Source organism: Rhinolophus hipposideros (genome assembly GCF_964194185.1).
Source record: "Rhinolophus hipposideros genome assembly, chromosome: 8".
Taxonomy (NCBI): Eukaryota; Metazoa; Chordata; class Mammalia; order Chiroptera; family Rhinolophidae; genus Rhinolophus; species Rhinolophus hipposideros.
Genome location: NC_138054.1, coordinates 95,008,035 through 95,031,558, shown reverse-complemented (window position 1 = coordinate 95,031,558; position 23,524 = coordinate 95,008,035). Strand labels below are relative to the sequence as shown.

General features: G+C 58.7%; 1 protein-coding gene across 5 annotated transcripts; it reads right to left on the bottom strand.

The window, feature by feature from the left end:
• Positions 1-685: 685 nt before the first annotated feature.
• Positions 686-23,042, bottom strand: NADK (NAD kinase). Of its 5 annotated transcripts, none has more exons than XM_081055048.1 (12): positions 22,302-23,042; positions 15,027-15,245; positions 12,597-12,680; positions 6,441-6,570; positions 6,059-6,167; positions 5,885-5,970; positions 4,756-4,858; positions 4,268-4,422; positions 3,941-4,040; positions 3,606-3,763; positions 3,070-3,152; positions 686-2,592 (listed from the first exon to the last, which is right to left on the bottom strand). In XM_081055048.1, the coding sequence occupies exons 2-12, from the start codon at positions 15,203-15,205 to the stop codon at positions 2,433-2,435; spliced, it is 1,347 nt and encodes a 448-aa protein (XP_080911174.1). In that variant the 5' UTR covers positions 15,206-15,245; positions 22,302-23,042; the 3' UTR covers positions 686-2,432. The 5 variants fall into 5 exon arrangements, with proteins under 5 accessions (XP_080911174.1, XP_080911173.1, XP_080911175.1 ...); XM_081055047.1 differs by lacking the exon at positions 22,302-23,042 and adding an exon at positions 21,578-21,745; XM_081055049.1 differs by lacking the exon at positions 22,302-23,042 and adding an exon at positions 20,837-20,934.
• Positions 23,043-23,524: the final 482 nt, after the last annotated feature.

Sequence of the window (23,524 nt, the reverse complement as noted above, 5' to 3'; positions counted from 1 at the left end):
CTGGAGGGTAACTGTCCCCTTCATGAAAAGGCCCTCCCACAGAAAAGTCGCAGAGTGGTGGACCATGGGGCTGGGTGGGCAGACCACACGTGGCCCAGGATGGACAGGGAGGCCGGGGGCCAGTTTGACTGCCCAGCCCAGGCCTTTGCTTACGTCTGTCCCAAGGACGGCCGGTGGCAACACAGGTGAGTGTCCTTTCAGCACGAGGGTCCCAGGAGGTCAGGGCTGCCCAAGGAGCTGGTGCCCACAGGGTAGTCCTTCGGTTCCTTTGGGTGTCCCTCTCAGTGCCCACTTCAGCTGCTGGCAAAGCCTAGCCCACGCCCACCGAGGCCTGGTCAGCGGGGAAAGGAGCAGGGGACGGAGGCAGGTGCTCGCACCCGGCCCCCGGCCACACAGACTTGGATGGAGTTGACTGTGAAGACCTTGCAGCCTCGGGCTTGGGGGCCGCAGGAGAGAGAGCCCCCCAGGCCCCTCCGATCAGCCTCAGGGAGGGCAGTGCCTGTTGCGGCCTCTGCACCTTCCGCCTCCCCCCCTCCAAAGGCCCTCTGGGGAGGACACCGCCCAACCCCATGGCACTAGAGACAGGACTCACCCCGGGGGCCACCGAAGCAGGACCCTGTGTCACCCGTTCTGGGGGTCATGGGCGACTTCCAGTTGTTACAAAGAAGCAAATAAAGTCACCACTCAACCCAACTTTATAACAAGTCTGTTTATTGAAAGGATCTGAAAATAGTAATAAGGCTTTCAACATCATTTAACAAATTTTCAGGATATTAACAATATGAAACATTAAGAATTTGCTTCAAAAAACCCAAAGCCTTCTAGATCATTCCAACATCATGCTGCTTAGGGCTGATACTTGCTTTTCTGTCTGAACAAGTGACCTGCATTCTGAACGCCGCTCTTTGGACCTGAAGCTGGGTTGGGCTGGCCCCTCAGCCAGAGGGAGGCTGGTGAGCAGGCAGATGGCGGTGAGAACCGACCTCTGGTCCAACACCAGGCAACTGCCAGCCCACCGAGGCACCCAGAGGGGCAAGAGTGGGGGACAGTGCTTGATGGACATGCATGGACAGTGGAAACTCCAAGGGTGGCTGCCAGAGTGGACCTTCCAAGTGGGCAAGGCACAGCCCCACCCATCACCCCAGAAGCAAGAACCAGGATGGCAGGGACGGGGGGACAGCTCTTCCCTTCTCGCTAATTGAGCAGATGAAAACGCAGAGACAAACCAGTCACTCAAACAGGCCCATTTTTAGGGTGCCTGCTGGGCGAGGGAGCAAGGCCACATGCAAACTGAGCCTCGACTCTGCCCATGGACCCCACACTCACGCACACGCCACCCCCACCCTGCCCCGGCTGCTAAGAGAGGAGTGAGTACTGGAATGACAGTTTCCAAGCACCCCAGGACCCACAGGGACAAAGAACAGAACCAATGTGAATGTTACCACCACCGCTCTCTGCACCAACCTATTTGTCCCAATCTTCTTGTGACAAGTGCACAAGACCACAGCTTACTGAGTCACCCATCTCTCTGCGTGAACCGTCACCCCCAGCCACGGTGACCATGCTGGACTGGACATAGGGGCCCAGCACACATCACCCAGAACACATGTAAACACGGCACAAAGCTCCATTTCATGACAGTACAAACCCCTTTCCTCTGGACTCTTCAGTGCACCTGCTAAAACCCATACACGAGAATCTCTAACAAGTATACACAGGATTTAAATCTCTTCCAGGGCGCAGAGGGTGGACCCTGATTTGTGAGGAATGTGCGTGGGTCCACCTGCCACCTGGCTCACGGGCCACAGTGTGGCACACTGCAGCACCTGACACACCAAAGCAGGGCTAGGAGACAGGCAGGGGACCGAGGCAGGAGGGTGTGGGCAGACCCCAGCCAAGGGCAGGGACGCCGCCAACCAACTCCTACCTGCTCATGGTGGAGGCGTCCCCTCCAGGACCTTCAGAGGAAAAGGAGCAGATGCAGGGGAAACCGTGGGGGCTGAAAGAAGATCTCTGGCCGAGACATTTATTTCCAACGTTAAAGGAAGCTCTATCCATCCTGATCCCCTCTGAGTTTAACAGACTGGTTCGTGGAGTTTCCTGACGAGGGTCATAGGTAGCCCGTGCCACGCGTAGCCCTGCCCTGGGGACAGACTCTGACTGACAAGACAGGGGCGCGGTGCTGGCGTCAGAGCTCGGCCTCTGTTCGGCCACTTGGCTTACTTAGAAACGCAAAAAGAAGTCAGATTTAAAATGTTAAAAACGGCGGATTTGGTCAAGAAAAGGCAGGTTCCAGGCTCGCTCCCTGGCTACAGGCAGGAGACGTGACACCGCACGGCTGTGACCCTTCAGGCCGGCGTGCTCAGGAAGGGTTGTGGGGAGATGTGGTAATGGGCAGGAGACAGGGCGGCGGGGGCCTGGGCGCGCGTGGCCTAGCCCGCCCCGTCCTCTGCGTCTGCGTCCTCGTCAAAGTGGGCCTGCCTCTTCCTCACGTTCCAGTGCAGACACTGGGCCAGGCTCCCGAACCAGTCGCTCACAGGGTCTCGCACGCAGATGGAGGGCAGCGGGTAGCAGGAGGTCGTGATGCTGATGCTGGAAGACAGCGTGGCTGGTGAGCGCGCCCAGACCCCTGCCCGGGCTGCAGCCACCGAACCAGCAGAGAGCCACTCTGCACCCGGCTCCCCTGCCTGGCTGCAGGCCACCTTAGTCCTGGTCCTGTCACTTCCCGAGCACCCTGACCCCAAGTCCTCGGATGCACGTGGGCCAGGAAGCCTGTCACTTTTAGTCTCGCATGAGGAGAGCCACCGGCTGGGGGCTCAGTGGTCCTGGTGGACGTCCCGGGACAGAGCCGTGCAGCCCTATCCGTGGAGGAGATCCTGGGAATGGTAAGGGGACAGGACGGACGAGCGCAGCTGGCGAGTTACCACCAGGCTCTGCAGAATGTGGGACCCCCCGGCAACCTGAGTGACAGGCTGCCCGACAGGCATGGGCCCCTTCCCCCAGTGTGATCATGTGTGACAAGGACCCCTAATCCTGCGCGCGCCACTGCAGCCCAGCAGCCCCCCCCACCTGTCTCCATGGCGGATCTCCTGTCTCTTCCGTCCGTCGAAGGACACCCAGGCCGTGTTCCTTGCTTCAGGGGACAGCATGATCTGAGGGAGGCAAGCAGGGCAGGTGTGGCGCGTGTGTGCAGCTGAGCCCCTCAGACCCCTGCCTGGCAGGTGGCCCCGGCCGGGGGCCTTGCAGGCGTGCACAGCGCCCACCACATGCCGGGGCCAGCTCCAGACCACCAGGCGCCATTCTGTGTCTCGCTGACATCAGCACTGGGGAACAGAGGACGGCCAGCTGTGTGTCCAGGCCCGGAGCTCTATGCAGACGCAGTCCCACCCACCAGGGCTCATTCCTGACCTGGGGCCGCTCAGCCTGTCCCCGCCCGATGTGGGCCCAGACGAGGACAGAGCAAGGCCCTTTCTGGCATCAGCAAGGTGGGTTCCATGGCCTGGGAACCCCGGGGGATAAGGCGCCTAGGCCAGAACAGGTGGTCAATCCCACAGGCCCCACGCTAATGGCTCAAGCTGGAGAAGGTGGAGAGGGTGGGCTCTGACCTTCAGCTCAACCCCTGCCGGGACCACAATGGGCCGGAATGACAGCGAGTGGGGGCAGATGGGCGTGATCATGATGGCCGGCACGTTGGGGTGGATCATGGAGGCCCCAGCTGCGGCCGCGTACGCTGTGCTGCCCGTCGGGGTGGACACGATCACACCTGGGGACAGCCGCAGGGTCGCTCTCCAGGCCCCCCCACCGTGGGGTCCCCAGGGCACACCCACCGACCGGGCTGGACAGTCACGCCTGGGGACAGCCGCAGGGTCGCTCTCCACGCCCCCCGCAACCCCCCGCCCAGTGGGGACCCGCAGGATGGAGACGCCCAATGCCCACCTACCATCGCCCTGCACAGTGGTGATGAGGTGCCCGTCCAGGTAGACGTCCACGTTGGACAGGTAGGAGGAGGGGCCTCTGTCAATCACCACCTCGTTTAACACCTGGGGGGGCGGGGGGACCACCATGCACTGAGAGGGGCTGGGCAGCACCCTCAGCTGCCTCTACCACAGATAGCCCTGCTCCTGGGCTCTCTGCGAGGTTCGAAGGATGGGGGCTCCCCCTTGGGGTCTAATCAAAGACCTCAAACCCTGTGCTCCTCCCCAAGGCTTTAAGACAGGGAAGACAGGCTCGGGGACTCGGGGCCTCGCTGAGGGACATGTCCACAGACCTGGTACTGCATGACCTGCTTGCCGACCTCCACGTCCAGGTGTGCAGCCAGCAGCCCATTCTCACCCAGCCCGTTGGGGACGGCCACCTTCTCCCCTCTGAGCTCCTTCACGACCCTGACCTTCAGCCGGCTCCGGAGGACCACAGCTGCGTTCCCTGGGGGCCCGGACAGGTCACACCCAGGGAGGTCAGCAGGGGTGGGGGTGACACCCCAAAGGAAACAGAGACCCTCCCCCCCCAACCAGGGACTCCCTTTCTTCTCCCACCGCGAGAGCAACACTTCTGTGTCTTCTGCGAAAGTCAACAGGCACAGGAGCTTCAGCCCGCGACCTGCCCCCACTTCCCAGCATTAGGAAAAAAGGCCTGAACTGGTGAAAATGCAGGATCTCTGATGCTGAAACAGGGAAGCGTGCACTATGCCTGAGCCCAAGCCAAGTGAGGACACACGCCTGCCCAGAGCTGCAGTGGCTCCAGAACACGGCCACTCACCCTGTATCACCTGAGTAACTTGGGTCTGAAAGTTCTCGAAGTTGAAGGGGGTCAGGAAGCCCAGGGAGCCCAGGTGGAACGCCATAACCGGGGGCACGCTGCCCTGTGAGCCGACAAGGCGGGTCACTCAGCTGGCCAGTCCACTCAGGTCATCGATCGAGCCAGCCCCAGCACTGACCAGCTCCCGCCATGTCTGTCTCTGGAGGGGAGGGTCAAGGCCAGGCGGGGCTGGTGGGGCTGGGCTGACGTGGGGTGACCACGCGAGGTCAGCAAGAGGTTGGGGAGGCAGGAGGCTCAGCCGTGCGGAGAGCAACGGGACTGACCAGGCCGCTGGCCAGAGGATAGGACCGTCGTGGGGAGCACAGTTCCCCCAGCGCCGAGCCTGAGCCCAGCAGGGTCTAGGTGGGCCGGGGGCAGTGGAGTGAGTGGGACTCCAGTTCCTGCCACATGGCTCCGTAGCCCCTGCTGGGCAGGAGGGCTTTGTGGAGGCGACGCAGCAGGGCTCAGCTGGGCTCGGGCCACCCCCAGGACCCCCGCGCTCCTCTTCCCAAGCTCTGACTCTGCAGCAGTGGGACTTGCTTACCCATGACACCTGGCACCAAGGCCCCAGTCCACACTGCCTGCAGGACCTGCTCATCGTGCCCCACTGGCCACCATGCTCCCTTCCAGGCCCTCTCCACCTGACCATCTAGTGCCCCTGGCTGGGTCCGTCCAGGAGAGGGTGGGCACGGATGGCCCCCTGGGCTCCCCGCACAGACCCTTGCCATCTCGCGCCTCCCAGCATTCCCCCAGTGCCCTGGAGGGCCTCGCCCACGAGGCCACGCGGCACCAGCTCTCCTTGCGACGCCGTCTGTGCGGGCAGCTGCCCCAGGACGGTTTCTCCTTCCACTGCCCCTTCCCCAACTGGTGACAGAGCCAGCCTGTCCCAGCTTGTAGCACACACAGAGCAGCCGCACCACGAGGCCTGTTTGTAAACTTGCTCTGTCCCCAAGTAACTGAACTTAAGGAAAGCTTGTCTGTGTCAAAGAACGTGTGTGACTGCTCATGGGGGCATGAAGCTTATAACCAGGAAGGCAGGCACGGGATGGAGTAAGAGGGCCGGGCAGCCCGAGGCAGACGGGAGTCTCACCTGGAAGAGCGAGGAGGCGTAGAGCAGGGTCCCGTCCCCCCCCAGGCATATGATGAAATCGATCTGGTTGGAAATGTCATCGTAGTCTAGAAAACACGAGGAAGCCATCATGGCTGCCCTCCAGAGGCAGGGGATGGCACTGACCAGCCACTGCACAGAAGCGGGGTGGCTCACCTTCTCTGAAGGTGCAGAACTTCCTCTTCACGGGTCCGAAGCTGTCATCGCCCACGATGGAGGGGTCTTCCAGAACCTTCTTCTCCACATACACGACCATGTTGTTCTCCTGGAAGGCAGACAGCAGTCAGCCCAGGCCTGACACCCACCCGACCACGCCGGCTCCACGAGGGCCCCTCGCCAGCCCAGCACTGCAGGATGGGACCGGGTCCTGTCCTGGCTGCAAACTGCTTGCTCCGTCTGCACAGCCCGCTGCCCATGGCCACGGAGGCCACTGCCTGGGACTGGCCTGCTGACCTCACCAGCCCTGAGCCCCCTGCTGGCTGAGTGGAGAGGGGGGTGCAGAGGGGCCGGGGCGGCCCGCCCAGACCCGCCTGCTTGCCTCCATCAGGTATATGCACAGCTCCTTGAAGGGCTGCAGCAGGCTGGCATCCCGGATCTTCTTGATGACCAGGACACTCTTTGGGCACTTGTTCCACGTCAACCGCTGGCTGGCAGGGTCCTGGATGTGCCTGGGGGAGAGGAGCGTTCACACCAGGACAGGCCCCGCGGCCTGGGCGCAGGCGGGTCCAGAGCGGCCGACCTCCCGCCAGCTGCCCTCCCACCTGGAAGGGCCTCGCTAGAAGGCCACGTGCCCCGGGCACCTTGCTGCCTGAATGAGCCCACTGCTCACCTCAGTCCGAGCTCACACACACGTGTTCTTTTAGTTCCCATGACACCCCCGAGGGCTCCTTAGGGGCAAACATCATGCACAGCCCAGCTCCAGGAGGACCCAGCTGGCCGCCCTTTGCTCGGTACCCTCCTTGCACCCAGCCGAGGTGCCAGCCTCTCACAAACACCCAGACCAGCCGACTGGGGACAATGCCCCCGGAGACCACTGCAGACCCCTCAGCTCCCCGCTTCCTGCTGGCTGGCATGTGGGGTGCAGCCCCATGTCTACACCACTATGTCCAACTCAGCTGAGCCTCGACTTTTACTTAAACAACACCCTATTTTTAACTGTAAAAACTGCTTCAGCCTATGAAACCCCCGTGATGGTCGGGTGGCTACGTGGCGCCGCGGCCGGCGCTGACGACCCCAATGCAAGGGGCCCCTGGGCGCCATGACGCGTCAGTGCAGGTCGGGCCGGTCACAGGCAACACGTGCACCCTGTGGGGGGCGCGGACGGGAGGCTGTGCGTGGGACGGAGGGGGGGGACGTGGGAAATCCCTGCGCCTTCCCCCACTGTGCTGTGAGCCTAAACCTGCTCTAGCAATTCTTCTAAAAGCCAGTGGGCGTCCTGCCGGAGAGGGATCGCCCCCACCCCGAAGGCGCGCTGGTGAGGGGGGCCACACACACTGCGGCCCGAGGGCAGTGGGTCCTCGCCGAGGGGCCAGGCCTCCCCGCAGACAGCTTGTACGTCCCACTGTGCATCAGAGCTTGGGCTCGTGTGAGAGAGAGCTTGTGCTGGTGTCAGGGGGGCTGGCGAGCCCGTTCCTGCAGGGACACACACTGTGAGTGTTGCTGTGTGTTACCGTGTGTGGCAGTGTGTTGGTGGGTCAGGTGGACGTGAGTGTGAGTCAGTGTGGCTGGTGTGTTCTGTGCGAGGGAGGAGGTGTTAGTGTGCCAGGGCTGGTGGGAAGCAAAATGAAGGCAGAAGTCACGCTGGGGCGGAGGCCAGGCCTCTGGCTTCCTGAAGAGGGCAGAAGCTGGCAGCTAGCTGGCAGGAACACTGGCAGAGCCTTCACCTTCCACGTCCTGTCTCACCCTCAGGTCTCTGGCCCCTCCCAAGGACCATGCGGCAGCCGCACTGACCAAGGAGTAGGAGCCTGAGGGGTGAGTGACAGTCGGGCTGAGGGCTTTCAGGGTCAGGAAAGAGGAGGGAGGTGGCCTTCCTGGGCCCCACAACTCCTCACCGCCCCCTCCTCCTCCAAGGGCCCTGTTGCTAAGTAACAGATGGGGGAGCCAGAATGAGGCAGCTGGAGAGGCCAGAGGCTGGACCTGCTGCAGGAAATGGCCTTGATGCCCCTCTGCAGGGAATCTCCAGGTGCAGGCACACAGCCTCACACACTCACACCAAACACACATCGGTACCTACCGTGCACATACAGAGAGACACACACAGGCATTCACTCAGACGGGCACGTGTATTCCCACACAGGGCTACACTCACGCACAGGATGACACGGACAGGCTCCTACTCATACAGACCTGCCCAGGGACGGGGACACACACACACACACACACACGTACCCACTCATAAAGCCAGACCCTAGGCTTGTGTGTCTTCTGTGTGTCTCTAAGTATCTGTGAGTTAACTTGTGGGTGTGTCTGTGTGTACAAGTCAACTCACAGATACTTAGAGACACACAGAAGACACACAAGCACTCTGAAGGGATCACAGAAATATAACCTACTGAAGCAACAGGAGACAAAAAAAATATAAACATCGCAACCCTTCAAGGCAGAAAGCCAGTCCCACTGAGGATACACATACTCTCTGCAAACACGTTACGGCAGCTGGGAGGCGGGTAGAGCCCAGGGTGGCCCTGCCCCACCCTTCTCCCTCACTAGGGAAGACCCACCCCTCCAGGCCTGAGAGGGGAAGCTGCGTGCCTGTGTGGGAGTGGTGTGTGTGTGTGTGTGCACACGTGTACGTGCACGCACACACATGCCTGCATATATGCATGGGGGGGGTATCTGGGAAGGGCCCCCAAATGAGGCATGCTCCCATTCTGCAGCAGGGCAGCTGGAATGGGCTGTGTGTTCTGCACGAGTTGGAGCCAGGGCCCAAGGAGAATGCTGGCCTGGAGGGGTCCTCAGGAGGTCCGGGGCTTCGGCCCACGATGGCCCTGACCCTACTGAGGCCCGGCCTGCGCCCTCCTTGGCCCATATCCTCAACTACAACAATTTTTCCCCTCAGCCCACCAGCCCGGCCTTCCTAGGTGGCGGCACCGTCGGGGCGTGTCAGGTGAGTTCAGGAGGCTGGCGGCATACCCCTGCTTTCAGGGTGCAGTCAGAAACCCAGTCTGAGGGGGAGACATAACTCTGTCCCCCTGCGAGAGAGGAACCCTGGTAACATGCAATTGGGAAGGCTTCTTGGTGGGGAAGAGGAATGGGCGAACTGGGGACTCCCCAGGGGGGTGGGAAGGATGAGCTTGAAGATGTGTGTCCTGAAGCCACAGGGAAGCAAACTGGGAAGCTGGAATCAGAAACCCACTGTGCCTCTGACAAGTGTGTAAGTCATGGGGACGTCCACACCTGGCCTGCTGGGAACTGGCGGAGGACAAGGTCAAGAGCAGCACATGACCGGGCCAGCCACCATGCTTGGCGCATGCCTTGGCCCACTGGGGACAGTTCTGAAAGCTGCCAGGCAAGTGGCACAAGGACATCCCCATTTGAGATGCCGGCCACAAGACTGCCTCTTGGACTCTGGCTGCCCCAAAGACGTGACAGCGCCGCTGGCAACCATCAGAACCGTGACACAAACCACTAATAAAAGTGGAGGGTGTCTGACCTCGGCACCATCCTGGCCAACCGTCCCTCACCCTTTCTGGGCATCTCTGCAAGGAGAGAGGTCTCTCATGACGTCCTCTAAGAGCTTCACCGCCTGCCCCGGCCGCATGTACAGCTCATGGGTAGGTGACACCTGGCCTGCGCACAGCGTTGCTGTCACACTTGGCTAACGACAGGCGTGTCCCGCAAACTGGCCCCAACCCTCCCAACTGTGCATTTGCACTATACACCTGGTCTCAGAGCCTCAAAACTGAGAGCATGACGTCGCCCTGCAGGAACGTACTAAAGGCTACGAAACCAGCACGTCGGGAGCTTCCTGAAGCTCAAAAACAGACGGCAAACCACGGGTAATCGTGCTGCACGCCATCCTGTCGCCTAATCACCTGCTTAAAACAGCAAGTCCCCGTGTCCCTCCGACAGCAGAGGCCAGGTCCGAGGTGCCCTGCGAGGTTGGCCGGCTGAGCTCAGCTGCCTTGGGCACCAGGACGAGCCCTGTCCAGAGCTCTGCTCCAGCTCCAGTGACAAGTCCCAGCGGAACACACAGGAATCTGAGCGGGGCTGTGGGACCGGCTGGGCCCACGGCAGGAGCTCTCAGGCCTGGGTCAGGACAGGGGCGTGCACACGTCCCTGCTTGGCCCCAGGCCCTGGAAGCAGCATGGGTGGCTCAGAGCCCTTGCTGGGTCAGTGGGAATCTGACTACTGGCTGAGGCAGATACAAAGCCCCTTCCCCCACTGACCCAGGCAGGTTCGGCCGTGCCCTGCAGGGGCCAGGGCGCCAACTGGTCACTCAACTCCCTCCAAGGGAAATGCAGACCCTTCCCCAGCACACAAGCTGTGGGTGCCAGACCGGAGAGTGAGGGCGCCTGGTGACCTGGCAGCTGACCCAGCTGAGCCAAAGGCAATCAGGTGTTGGCCATTCCACATTTCAATGTCAGAGAAAGTACACTGGCATTCACAGTGAAATGTCAGAGGACAGAGCGGGACGTGAAGGCCCCTATGACCAACCTACCTACCGTCTCTTCCTTTTGAACATCAGGAAGAAGGTCCATACTATGAAGCCATGGCCCAGCCAGCTACCGCACTGGAGGGGGCACAGGTGGGGGTACGTAGCCTGTTTCCCCAGAGAACAGCCCCACCAGACAGTACCAGGCGCGGGCCTAGGAAAGTAGGAGAAAGCTGCTTACTCAACCCCCTTGGCAGCCCTGTGGGGGACACTGCTGGGACACCTGTCCTTGCTCAGGCAGCCTCCCTGAACAGCCCCACCTGATCTTAGGGAGCAGCTCAGATGCCACCGAGCTCACAAAACCCAAAGACACAGACGGTGACTGAGCTGGGCTGGGAGTTACGTGATTGCTGATTGAAGAGGGACGGTGAGAGGCCCATCAGGTGGCACTTAAACCGTGATGTGAGTGACAAGGAGAAAGCAGCTCTGCCAAGACCAGGAAATGCACGGCTTGGCCCGAAGGCAGCTGGTGAAAGGCCAGGGCAGAACTAGCCTGGGGGCAGGGCAGAGTGGGAGCGGCTGCGGGCACCCATGGGCCAAGTTAGCAGTGTGTGCTGTGCAGACTGCACTGTGGGGACACTAGAGGGGCCGCTGGGGAGCAGGCGGGGTCAGGACCCGGCCATTGGGCAGCCATGTCCGTGCCAAGCCCAGCCTCAGCGTCTGGGTGGAGAGGCGTGGCCCACAAGCCACTGGACAAACGCAGCCCCCAGGCGGCCTGGAGGTGGCAGAACAGGTAGTCACCGGCTCCCTAGCTGCCGGCCACGTCCCCACCTTTCAGGAGGGGTCGTGCCCTGAGGCTGGGGTCCTGACCACCGGGCTGAGAGATGGGGGTGTCTATGAGATGGGGGTGTCTGTGAGATGGGGGTGGCGGGGATAGGGGTATCTGTGAGATGGGGGTGTCTGTGAGTTGGGGGTGTCTGTGAGATGGGGGTGTCTGTAAGATGGGGGTGGCAGGGATAGGGGTGTCTGAGATGGGGGTGGCTGTGAGATGGGGGTGTCTGTGAGATGGGGGTGGCGGGGATAGGGGTGTCTGAGATGGGGTGGTGGGGATAGGGGTGTCTATGAGATGGGGCGTCTGTGGGATGGGGGTGTCTGAGATGGGGTGGCTGTGAGATGGGCGTGGCTGTGAGATGGGGGTGTCTGTGAGATGGGGTGGCGGGGATAGGGGTGTCTGTGAGATGGGGGTGGCAGAGATAAAGGTGGCTGTGAGATGGGGGTGTCTGAAATGGGGTGGCTGTGAGATGGGGTGGCTATGAAATGGGGGTGGCTGTGAAATGGGGGTGTCTGTGAGATAGGGGTAGCTGTGAGATGGGGGTGGCCTGCTGTGGTGAGCAGCTCACAGGGAGCAAAGGCCCTCAGATGGGTCAGTCACAGAAGCGCGGCCAGGTCCCTGGGCTTCCCTCTAATCCAGGGACCCCGATGGGGGCTCCGCACAAAGGCTGAGGGGTGCTGAGGTGCCACAGGGCGCCCGGCCTGGCCGTCAGGGTTAGAGGCAATTCTGATTTTATTTTTTTTATCATAAATCCCCAATATCAGGTAAGTCATTTGAGTGTGTTTTCCTGAGACATCCAGAGGCAGACTCCACACAGAGCATCCTCACAGGTTTCCCCTGTCTGGAGCCACCAAATACCAGATGGGGGAAGCTGGGCTGACTGTTAGTGAGGTAGAAGAAACCCATAAAAATCACCCTACCTTCTTAGAGTTTAAATAGTGTCTCATCCGGCACCACATGACGGCCCTGCTCCCATCAGGCTGCGGCCAAAACGCAGCCCCTGCAAGTGGGAGTCTCTCAAACAAGTAAATTCAGATTTTCAAAAAAGCCAATTAATGTCTTATAGTTTAAGAATAATTAAAGGAGAAGCAGCTGACCCACCAAATGTGCTAGCATGAAGTATGTCATTTTTCCTCCTAGAGTTTTTACTGCAAAAAAACAAAAAAGCACCTCTGTCTTAGTAGAAGTCCCCTGCCCGCCCATCCTGGAGGCTGGCACTCAGGTGACAACACTCAGTGTGCCAGAGCCCCGGGGGCCCCAGCACTCACATGATGGTCTGGGGATTCTGCAGCACACAGGCCTTTGGTCCAAACGTGGTCACTGGGCACGGCCCATGCAGAGAGCGAGTCCTCCTGTGGGGAGAGGGCACATAGCAGGTGAGCCGGCGGGCGGCCAGAGGACCGCATGTGTAGACACAGTGCGGGCTTTTCTTGACTCAGAAATGTCCTCATCAGAGTGACATGAACTCTGTCCAGTAGCCACGGGATGGTCCCCGAAGACTCCGCCCTGCTCTGCAAAGCTGATGGGCACGCCACATGCTGTCCAGGTAGCAATAGCGATTAGAGACAGACAGGACCACCTAGAAATGCCCCTCAGAACAAGGGCCCACCCCAGAACAGGGGACCGCGACCTTGGGGGACGGGCCTGGAATCTGCATTTGCGCAGTGTCTCGGTAAGTCTAACTGAGGGCTAGTCCTCGGAGCTACACTTGGGAACCAAGATTTGGGAAACCGTCCCAAGTAATCCGGTGAAAATGCTAACAAAACGCTTATTCTGAGTTGTACCGTCAACACAGAAGATGCTACGTGAGAGGCCCAACTCTCCAACAGTTGAAATGTGACTCAGCCACAATCACGTCATTTCATAAAGGGCACTCAGGCCAGCCCATGTCCCAGGGACGCCACTCAGGGGCCTTCCCTCTCCTGTCCTCAAGGACCCAGCACCCCCTGGCAGGGGGCCAAAGGAGCACCGAGGACACTCCCACGTGATAGGGCAAAGGGAAGTGTTCACCCCCTCACAGAACACCAGCCTCCAGCGCCTCATGGTCTCTGCCCCAAAAATACTGCCACCAAGACAGCCAGTCGGAGTTGCAGACTTGCTCTTGTCTGCAACTCCCGACCTCAGGGTCAACGAGATCTTCAGATCCCAATGCAGACAAACCGGACTTTCTATTGTCCTGTGGAGGCTGCTGCCCTCAGTCGCAGCATGCGTGCGTAAAGGCCGGGCGTGCTGTCCTCGCGGGCGTGCCTGGAGCGCCGGGGCCACCCCCATGGCCTTTGGGACAAAGACCCTGGCGGTGTGTTCAGAGCTCCTCTGTCTACGTTGGTGTTTACTTCTCAGCTCTGCTCCTCAAGGACTGCCTGTGACCAGGCACACCCCTCGGCCCTCCCCTCCTGACATTGGCAGAGGCACCTCTCGGTGCTGCCACTGCTCGGTGTGCTCTGAAGCACAAGGTGCGTTGTGGAAACGCCACAAAACCAAAACCAAGCACAGTGCTGCCCTGCGCGTGGTCTGGGTTGGACGGTCAACGAACACTGAGGGGGCATCACGGGCAGGGGTTGCACTGCCGGCCGCACTCAGGGGTTGAACTTCCAGCCAGAAGCCACGCTGCACCGCGTCCCTGCACTACTGCCCACAGGCGTGGTGACGGCCGCTGCGGCACCGCCACCTCACCCAGCTGTCAGCCCCGAGGCCCTCTTGCATTTCACAGGCATGACCCTTGCTTCAGAGGCAACACTCGCTCAGGCAGCTGCCAGTGAACCCCCTGCGTTCACTGTTCCGGAAACCCGAGGGGCATCCACATATGTCACCACAGCCGCGCGCTCGGCACAGGGTGCCTGCCCCACAGCCCGGGGCCGCGTGAGGCCCTCCATCAGCCCGGCCATACGGGGCCACAAACCTCACCCCTCATGTTCAAGTGCAAGCAGGCCCACTGATGGGGGAGCAGCTGGAAGCCAGCTGGCCTCGTGGACGTGCTCAGGCAGTGTCCCCTCCCCAACAGGACCCCACCCGAAGAGCCCTTCTTCAGTCTTCATGAGTGAGCTCCTGAGTGTGCTCCTCACACGCGACAGAGGGAGGGAGGGAGAGAGGGAGGGAAAGAGGGAGGGAGGAAGGAAAAGGAGGGAGGGAGGGAGGGAGGGAAGAAGGAAAAGGAGGGAGGGAGGGAGGGAGGGAGGGAGGGAGGGAGGGAGGAAAAGGAGGGAGGGAGGGAGGAAAGGGAGGGAGGGAGGAAAATCAGGGAGGGAGGGAGGAAGGGAGGGAGGGAAGGAGGGAAAGAGGGAGGGAGGAAGGAAAAGGAGGGAGGGGAGGGAGGGAGGAAGGAAAAGGAGGGAGGGGAGGGAGGGAGGAAGGAAAAGGAGAGAAGGAGGGAGGAAAGGGAGGGAGGGAGGGAGGGAGGGAGGAAGGAAAAGGAGAGAAGGAGGGAGGAAGGGAGGGAGGGAAGGAGGGAAAGAGGGAGGGAGGAAGGAAAAGGAGGGAGGGGAGGGAGGGAGGAAGGAAAAGGAGAGAAGGAGGGAGGAAAGGGAGGGAGGGAGGGAGGGAGGAAGGAAAAGGAGAGAAGGAGGGAGGAAGGGAGGGAGGGAAGAAGGGAAAGAGGGAGGGAGGAAGGAAAAGGAGGGAGGGGAGGGAGGGAGGAAGGAAAAGGAGAGAAGGAGGGAGGAAAGGGAGGGAGGGAAGGCAGGCCACAAAGGCCTTCGTACCTGAACTCCTTGGTGCTCTCCAGGGCAGGAGAGGCAGACAGGCTGCGGGACTTGGCCCGACCCCTAATAGGGGCGCCGAGCACCCAGTCCTCATCCCCATGACACGCGGAGCAGCGGTATGAGGCCGCGTCTGCACTCAGCCCCTTCCTCATGTTGACTTTTTCTTGCTCCATTTCCATCGTTGATGAACGAGGGCTTTGCTGAGAAAAACGCTGAGCCCTTAGTTTAATAAAATAAAGTAAGTAAGTAAGTAAGTAAGTGTGCACAAAACAATGGCTACACATGTGTGCTCCTAGGCCATCAGGGAAATGGCTGAAATCCACTTCACCAAGGAACTTTGAAAATAGCCCGTTTCCATCCAAAACGTACTGAGAACTCAAGAACCTACCTGGTTTGTAAGAAGTCTAGAAGAGCTGAAGGTCAAAGACGAGGAAAACACCTAGTCAGGGCTGTGAGCAGCATTTTCTCACAAACCAGGGCGGGGTGCAGCAGTTCACAGAGACTCGGGGGTGTGATTTTAAGTGTCTGAGTCCAGGAAAGCTCAACAAATAGCATCAGTAACAGTGGCCGGCAGGTACACATGACTCCAGGCCCTGGAGTCCAGGCTTTTAATCCAGCGCCAATGAAGCACCAAAACTGACCTATTTAAGCCTCAAGGAAAACTTCAACTTCCAAAAAGTAGTGAAGGTTGTGAGAACCTTCTCTTCTGACTACAGTATAATAAAACCAGGATGAGAGCAGAAACAAAAAGAATGCCGCTCTGGGGACGTACGGTCTTCCTTTTAACCAACTTAGGGATCAAAACGACACCAACACCAATGCTACAGCACATGGAAAAAATGAGTGCAAACACGAAACACACTCTGTGCCGCCCATGAAACTGTGCTGAGACTCTTGAGAATGAAGAATAACAAGCTGAGGGTTTACTCAATAAAGCGAGAAAAGGAATAAAATCAGCCTGAGACAGGCAGAAAATAGAGGCAGAAATCAATACACTGAAAAATGGGAAAAGAGTACAACTTGGACAAAAACTGTAATAAATAAACCAGTTTCGATAGAGGGATTAAAAGAAGTATGCTAACTGGAAAACTTGGAGCAGAAAGTAATTCTCGAAGACAATTCCCGACTGACTGGAGAAGGAGGGATAACAGACCTCACTGGGCCTGCCAGGCCCTCTCAGGAGCCAAAGAGAAAGGATGGGCTTCATGGCTTAGGAAGACCCCTACGAGGGGCACCCAGGTGGAAGCCAGCTGAGTAAGGCCACACAACTCTCTTCACCACAGGCAGAGGAAGCAAGGTCACGACACACCCCATACGTTCTGTCACAGAGGAAAACGCCCTCCTAACTTGAGGACAAGGTAGCCGCTGGCACTAGAGGGACAGATGTGGGGAGGAGGCAGGAGGAAGCTCGGAACTCCAGACAAGCCTGGGGTCTTCAAGTTAAGGTCGAAGGTAACGGGTCCCTGAACATGCCTCCCCCCCCCACCCCCCCGTGGTGACCACGGGCTTTGGAAACGCCTAGTCCCCACACCCCGCCTGGACCCACAGGCATCAGCTCTAAAGGGCCCCCCAGGTGATTCTAATATTTAGCTTGCAGTGACAACACTGCCTAGTGGAGCAAAATCCTCCAAAGCTTGATGTTTTATCCACACAGACGGCAAATTCAATGAAACGCAGAACCTACAGAAACATGTCTGATATGGCCACCCCCATCTGGTACTGCCTGGTGAGTACAGCCCGTGCAGTAAGGCAAGAGAATGAAATAAAGGCGGGGTAGGAGCAGGTAACACTGCACGTGCGGGTGACATGGTTGTAGAAAATCAAGAACCTACAAAACAGTGACCACAGCTAATAAGTGAGCTCATTAGCAAGGTTGCAGGAGACAAATTCAATACACAAAAATAAATCGTAGGGCTGGCCCGGTGGCTCAGGTGGGGAGCGCCGAGCTCCTAATGCTCCTAATGCCAAGGTCGCAGGTCCCATTCCCACGTGGGCCAGTGAGCTGCGCCCTCTACAGCTAAGACTGGGAACAACGGCTCTCCCTGGGGCTGGGCAGCCGTGTGCGGCCGGAGGGTTGGTGAGAGCTGCCGTGAGCTGCCGCGGGTAACCGTATGCCACCATGAGTGGCCGGCAGCCAGCGAGGGCCGCCATGAGCCACTGTGAGCAGACGACCAACGATGGGCCACCGACTGCCTCAGCGGGGAGGGGGGGGAAGCGCAAGGCTCGTAACACCAGCATGGGGGGGGGCTGGGTCCTACACAACTAGACTGAGAAACAGCGGCTTGACCTGGAGTGTGTGTGTGTGTGGGGGGGGCGGAAGAAAGGGGGGAAATAAAAGATAATGAGATGTAAATGTAACAAAACAAACAGAGGCCTTGGATGCGGAAGATAATACAACGCTGATAAAAGAAATCAAAGAGGGGAGACGATCCGGCACATAGGCTGGAAGACTCAACACTGTAAAGGTGTCACTTCTACCAAAATTGATCTATAGGTTTAATATAATGTCTATAAAAATCCAGGCAAGCTTGTTGTAAAATTTACCTGGAAAGGTAAGGGTACTGGAACAGCTAACACAATTTTTAAAAGGAAGACCAGAGGGAGATGAATTGCCCTGACCTGCGACTTAATCTCCAATGATAATGATCAAGACCCAGGCATCTGGTGGGAGGCAGACACAGATCAAGGGGACAGCAGGACACAAATACGCTCCCTGACGTGAGCCAAAGGTGACACGTGCGTCAGTGGGGGAAAGAGAGTGTTTTCAGCAAACAGTGCTAGAGCAATTGGACACCCACAGGCAGCGAAGTGAGCCTCAACCCAAACTTCATACGTAACACAAAATTGAACTCAAAATGGATCAAAATCAGTTACATTAGAAATAAATCATAAACTATAAAACTTTTTAAGAAAACATCGGAGAAAATTTGGGGCACCTAGGGCCAAAGAGGATTTTTTATACATGATATAAAAAGCACAGTCCATAAAAGGTAAAAAACGGATAAACTTCATTCAAGTTAGAAACTTGCTCTGTGGAAGATACTGTCGAGAGGACTAAAAGTCAAACTACACGGGGTGGCCTCTTTGCTCAGTTGGTTAGAGCACGGTACTAGTAACACCAAGGTTGCCGGTTTGATCCCCGCATGGGCCACTATGAGCTGCGCCCTATTTTTTTTTTTTTTAAATCAAGCTACAGACTGGGAGAGAACATTTGCAAACTAGATATCCAACAAAGGACTCTAGCTAGACCATATAAAGATCTCTCAAAGCACAATAAAGAAGCACAGAATCCAATTAGAAACGGCAAGAGATGAACAGACCACGGTAAGTATAAGTACGGGAGAAAACGGTATGTCATTAGCTACTAAGAAATGCAAGTAAACCACAAGGACATTGCCACACACCTACTGGGACCTCTGAAATTACTCAAGCCACGGCTATGGAGAACACATCCCACACAATGGGTGGGAACGTGATAGGTACCGTCACTCTGGAAGACAGGTGGGCAGTTTATTTATAAAAACTAAAGCTACCTGGGCGTTTAGACCAGAGAAACAAAACTGATGTTCACATAAGCGCCTGCCCCTGAGTGTCAACCTGCGCATCACAGCAGCTTTCTGTGCAGTGGCCAAAAGCTGAGATGGCCCAAAAGCTGAGATGGCCCACCTGCTGAAGGGACGGTCACACGTGGTATATCCACACGATAGGAGGGAATGATCAACTGAGACCTGCAAAGGTGTGGCTGGCTCTCAGGCATCATGCTGAGTCCGAAAGCCAACCTGAAAGGGCCACAGACTGATGGAGCCCATGTACACATTCTCGGAGAGACAAAATTAAAGAGGGGAGCAGACGAGCAGTCACCAGAGAGTGTGGATGGCAACTGGGGCAGGGCTACTCCTCAGTGTGACGAACACTTTTGAATCTCAATTGATCGTGTTGGTGGTTACACAAATGCAGACATGGGGGACAACACAGAATCACACATGCGTACAATCTGGCGAAATCACAGTACTTTTCCAACACCCACTTCCTGGTTTTCATGACACTGGCAAGCGGCACAGGGGCTCTCTGTACTCTTTACAACCTCCTGGGTGTCTGTAAGTATTTCAAAAAAGGTTAATAAAAAAGGATAAACTGGGCCGGCCCAGTGGCTCAGGCGGTTGGAGCTCCGTGCTCCTAACTCCGAAGGCTGCTGGTCGATTCCCACATGGGCCAGTGGGCTCTCAACCACGAGGCTGCCAGTTCGATTCGAGTCCCGCAAGGGATGGTGGGCTGCGCCCCCTGCAACCAGCAACAGCAACTGGACTTGGAGCTGAGCTGCGCTCTCCACAACTAAGACTGAAGGACAACAACTTGAAGCTGAACGGCACCCTCCACAACTAGGATTGAAAGGACAACAACTTGACTTGGGAAAAAACCCTGGAAGTACACACCGTTCCCCAATAAAGTCCTGTTCCCCTTCCCCAATAAAAAAAAAATCTTTTTAAAAAAAGGATAAACCAATCAAATCACTAAACACAACTGTATTTGAAAACTGCCTATTCTATTACACATTATCCAGAAGCTGTTAACATTTACTTGCAAAGACTAACTTGATGACTAGGCAGTGAACTAATTTATGAAATAACCATACTGACTATGAAAACCAGCTTTTAAAATTTACATCATCCCCTTAGCGCATGTTTTGAAAATGGTGAAGCGGGACTCACATTTAGTTCAAGTTTGGTTGGCCTGTTAACTGTTCTAAAGGATGCAATTCTAACTCCATCTAAGTTGCTGACAGTAGGAATCTAATTTTAAAAAACAACTTCTGCATGGGAAAGTTTAATTAGGAAAAAAGTGTTGGAGCACAGTAACAAAGTATTCAGAGATAAAGAACTCACAAAATGATGAGACACACTGAAATGCCAATAAGTCACACACACGCACGCACACCTAATACAATACATGATGTCCAGAGTGAGCTCTCAACACGTATGCTGAAATACTGAACGGAAAAGTGGGTTATTTGGTGACAGAAACAGAAAACTGTCCAACCTCACTATTAGCACTGAGTTGGGGAAAAGGTGCCTATTAAATCGCCTTTCTCGTCTTCTTCCCCTCCCCCCAATAACACTCAGTGCAGGGAAGGACGTGATGAGATGTGTGTGGATTGAGAAAGACCTTCTGAAAAGTCCCATGGCCATGTGAAGCAAGAGCCTGAGCTTCCACCCATGCACTTTCCAGGACAGAGATGTGAGGGGCCTTTGCAGAGAGGTGGCTGCACCCCTCCCACGCGGAAGAGAAAATGAGGGTCTGTGTGGCTCTGCCTGAAACCAGTCTCACCCCACCTTGTTCGCGGCAGCGAGTGGGGCACCTCCACCTGCTGTCTCCGCATACTTTTCACTGACTGTCTAAACAAGTGTTTACCTGCTCCCAGGCATTCAACTTCCGCAATGTGGCAATGTGGGTCAGGGCAAGAGTACAAATGGAGGTCCGCCAGTACAAACCACAGTCACAAGCTGACCCCGACTTGTGCAGGGCTCAGGCCACCTTGCTTGCCCAGGTTTACGTGGATGGAGTGAAGCCCCCCCAGAGGAGGCCCTGCAGGCTGCTTGGCAACCCGCCAGCCCCCAGCCCCCGCCCCGCAGGTCCCCTCCCCCTGTTTCTTGACGCCCCCGAGCTGCTGTAACACAGCAAAGTTGTGATTTCAGGTAACAAAGATGTGGGGCTATCAACCGCCATAAAAAACCACCTGCCTCTTCATTTTGCAGGTTGAACCTACTTTTGCTCAAGCGCTAAGTCACTAAATCGACTGTTTCCTGTCGTACCTGTCGGGCACCTTTCCCTTATTGGTCGGCCTCCTACACTCCCCAAGAACTGCGACTGTGCCCGCGGCCGGGAGACCCCTCTGTCACGCGGCTTGTGCTCGCAGCATAAACGTAACCGCAAGTTCAGCGGAAACCCAGGCCCTCCTGCAAGGGCGACCAGAGTGTCAGGCACCGGGCTAGCACCTGCCCCGTCCCCGAGACCCTGGGTGGCGGTAGCAAAGGGGACAGCGAGGAGAGCTGCTGGGAACAGAGGCCGAGGGGGGCCGTCGTCCAGCAAGGTGGGGGAGCAGCTCCTCCGGCCCCGGGAGGGCGCGGTGAGACCGCGGGCAAGGGAGACGCCGAGGCCGCTGAGCGAGGCTCGGGGAGGGAGGCGGTGACCCGCGACCCCGGGGCAGAGGCGCCCGTCCGCCGGCGGGGCCGCGGGGACAGCGAGCGGGGCCGGCGCCCAGTGCACAGGCGCCTTCGGGGATCGACGCGCAGCACGAGGCCCCTGGCGGCGCTGCCCAAAGGGCCACAGCCCCAAACTGCCCACCACGCGCGGCCGGGGCCCGGAGCTCGAGCTGGGGTCGGCCCCTCGGGCCCGGCCCGGCCCGCGTCGGGGAGACGGCGCACCCCCCGGGGCGGGGGCAGCGGCCGGCGCCCCCGGCGTCCACACCCGGGCGCAGGGCAGTGCCCGGTTCCCGCAGCCCGCTCCCCGCGACCCCAGGCGGCGGGCCCGGCGCGGCGGCGGCGCGCTCTCACCGTTCGTTGCCGCGGGCACGTGCGGGGCCGTCCCGCTGCTGGGCCGAGCCCGCGGACCCCGCTGTCCCTCCGCCGCTCGCCGTCGCTAGCCGGCTCCCGGCGCCGCGGCCGCCCCCCGCCCCATGGCCGCCCGGCCCGCGGCGCCGGCCCGCCGAGAAGCGATGCCGCCGCGCCGCCAGTGCGCACGCGCGCTCCCGCCCCACGCATGCGCCCCGCCCCGCCCCGCTAGCGCCGCCAGGCGCCTGCGCCCCGCGTCCCGCCCTCCCCCGCGCCGAAGGGGCGGGACGCGCTGACGCCCGCCCAGGATTGGGGGAGGTGGCTGCCCGCCGCCCACCAAGCCCGGGTCTCCAGGCAGCCTGCCGGCCCGCTCCCGGCCCCGGCCCCGGCCGCGGTCTCGCCCCGCTCCGCTCCACCGCAGGCCTGGCTGGCGGGCTGCAGGCCCCGGTGAGCGAGGATTCCACCCGCCCAGGATGCCGTGACTACCCCGCTGTGCCTCTGCCTAGAAGGAACGTGGTTTGGGAAGCAAAAGTCGGTGTGAGCAGCGGCACCGAAGTCCCTAGGCTGCCAGCACAGCTGGAGGAGGGCGCGGGCCTCGCCCGCCCCGCGCAGCCTGGCCTGGCGCGTCCTTGCACACCACCGCACCGCTGGCTCGGGGCCTGCGACACTGTCCCCCGGGACGGGAGGACCCAGAGAGGAGGAAGGGAGCCGAGGCCACAGTGCCCACCTTGTAGCTTCTGGGGGAGGTGCCACCTCCCCCACGCCACGTACCCGTGGGTTCTCCCACGGCTTGCCGAATTGAAGGTTACCCAGGAATCCTGTCCCAGCCGCGTCAGGGACACGGCTGTGAACAAGCTGCTGCAGGGTCACTGTAGATGAACCAGGCGATGCACTGTGGGCTGCTTTGTAACCTGCTTGGCTCCCCGAGTGCCAGCCGTCATTGCTTCTCTACGCTGGGGTCTCCCCAACACGGAGCACACCGCCCCTCTGCAGCAGCCAGGCCCCCGGCTTTCCCCAGACCCCCATCCCGCCTGTTGTTAGTCTTCTCCAGCTGGGATTCCTGGCCCTGTGTCCAGAGACCTGGGACACTGCTGTCACAGAAAAGGCCACGTCTCACTGCTGCCCTGGGACCACTGGGCAGTGAGGTCACCAAAGGTGGCTGGAATGGGGGGGCAAGGATGATGGGAATTTGAGGGGATTTCTCAAGCTCTGCAACTTCCCCATCTGGTTGTTTTGTAATCCCAGCTGGTTCTCCAAAATGACCAGCCACACCCACAGGAGAGGCCTTGGAGTTGCCCTTCTGCATGTAACATTAACATAATAACATTAAACATGATCCAGCGCTGGCACTGGGCCAGGCCTCCCGTCTAGAGCCGGGTAGTCTACAGAGAAGGCACCAAGGCACGAGTGTGAGCAGTGTCACTAGCCAAGGTCCCATAACAGTCACCCTTCCTGTGTACCCTTCTCTAAAGGGAACTTGTGCAGGTGCGTGCTTAGAGTCACAGAAACCCTCTGTCCCCCCGGACCTCGAGATTTCAGGCTGGAGAGCTTCCCCATTTCATAGATGAGAAAATAGACTGAGGCTTGCTTCAGCTCCCTCTGGTTGTGCAATTTCTCCCAGAAGGCCAGGTCCCACCCTGGGTAAACAAGAGGCCTGGAGCTCACACCCTTAAGGGCTTTCAGTTGGTTAGAAGACAATGCTGGGAGGGGTGCCTTAGGGCACCTGGAAGGTTCCCAAAGGAGGTGTCCTTTGGGCTGAATCCAAAGGCTGAGCTGGCTGTGGTGGAGAGAGGAGAGGGCCAGCAGCGAGAACAGAGGCTGGGGTGGGGGTGGGGATGGATGCTAGTCAGGCCAGTTTGGGTTGGGCATAGGATTAGGGCGTCTGCCTCAGGGGGGCTCAGGAGTCTGGAAAGGCAGAAAGTCTTCCTTCTGGGTCAGCGTGAGTGACAC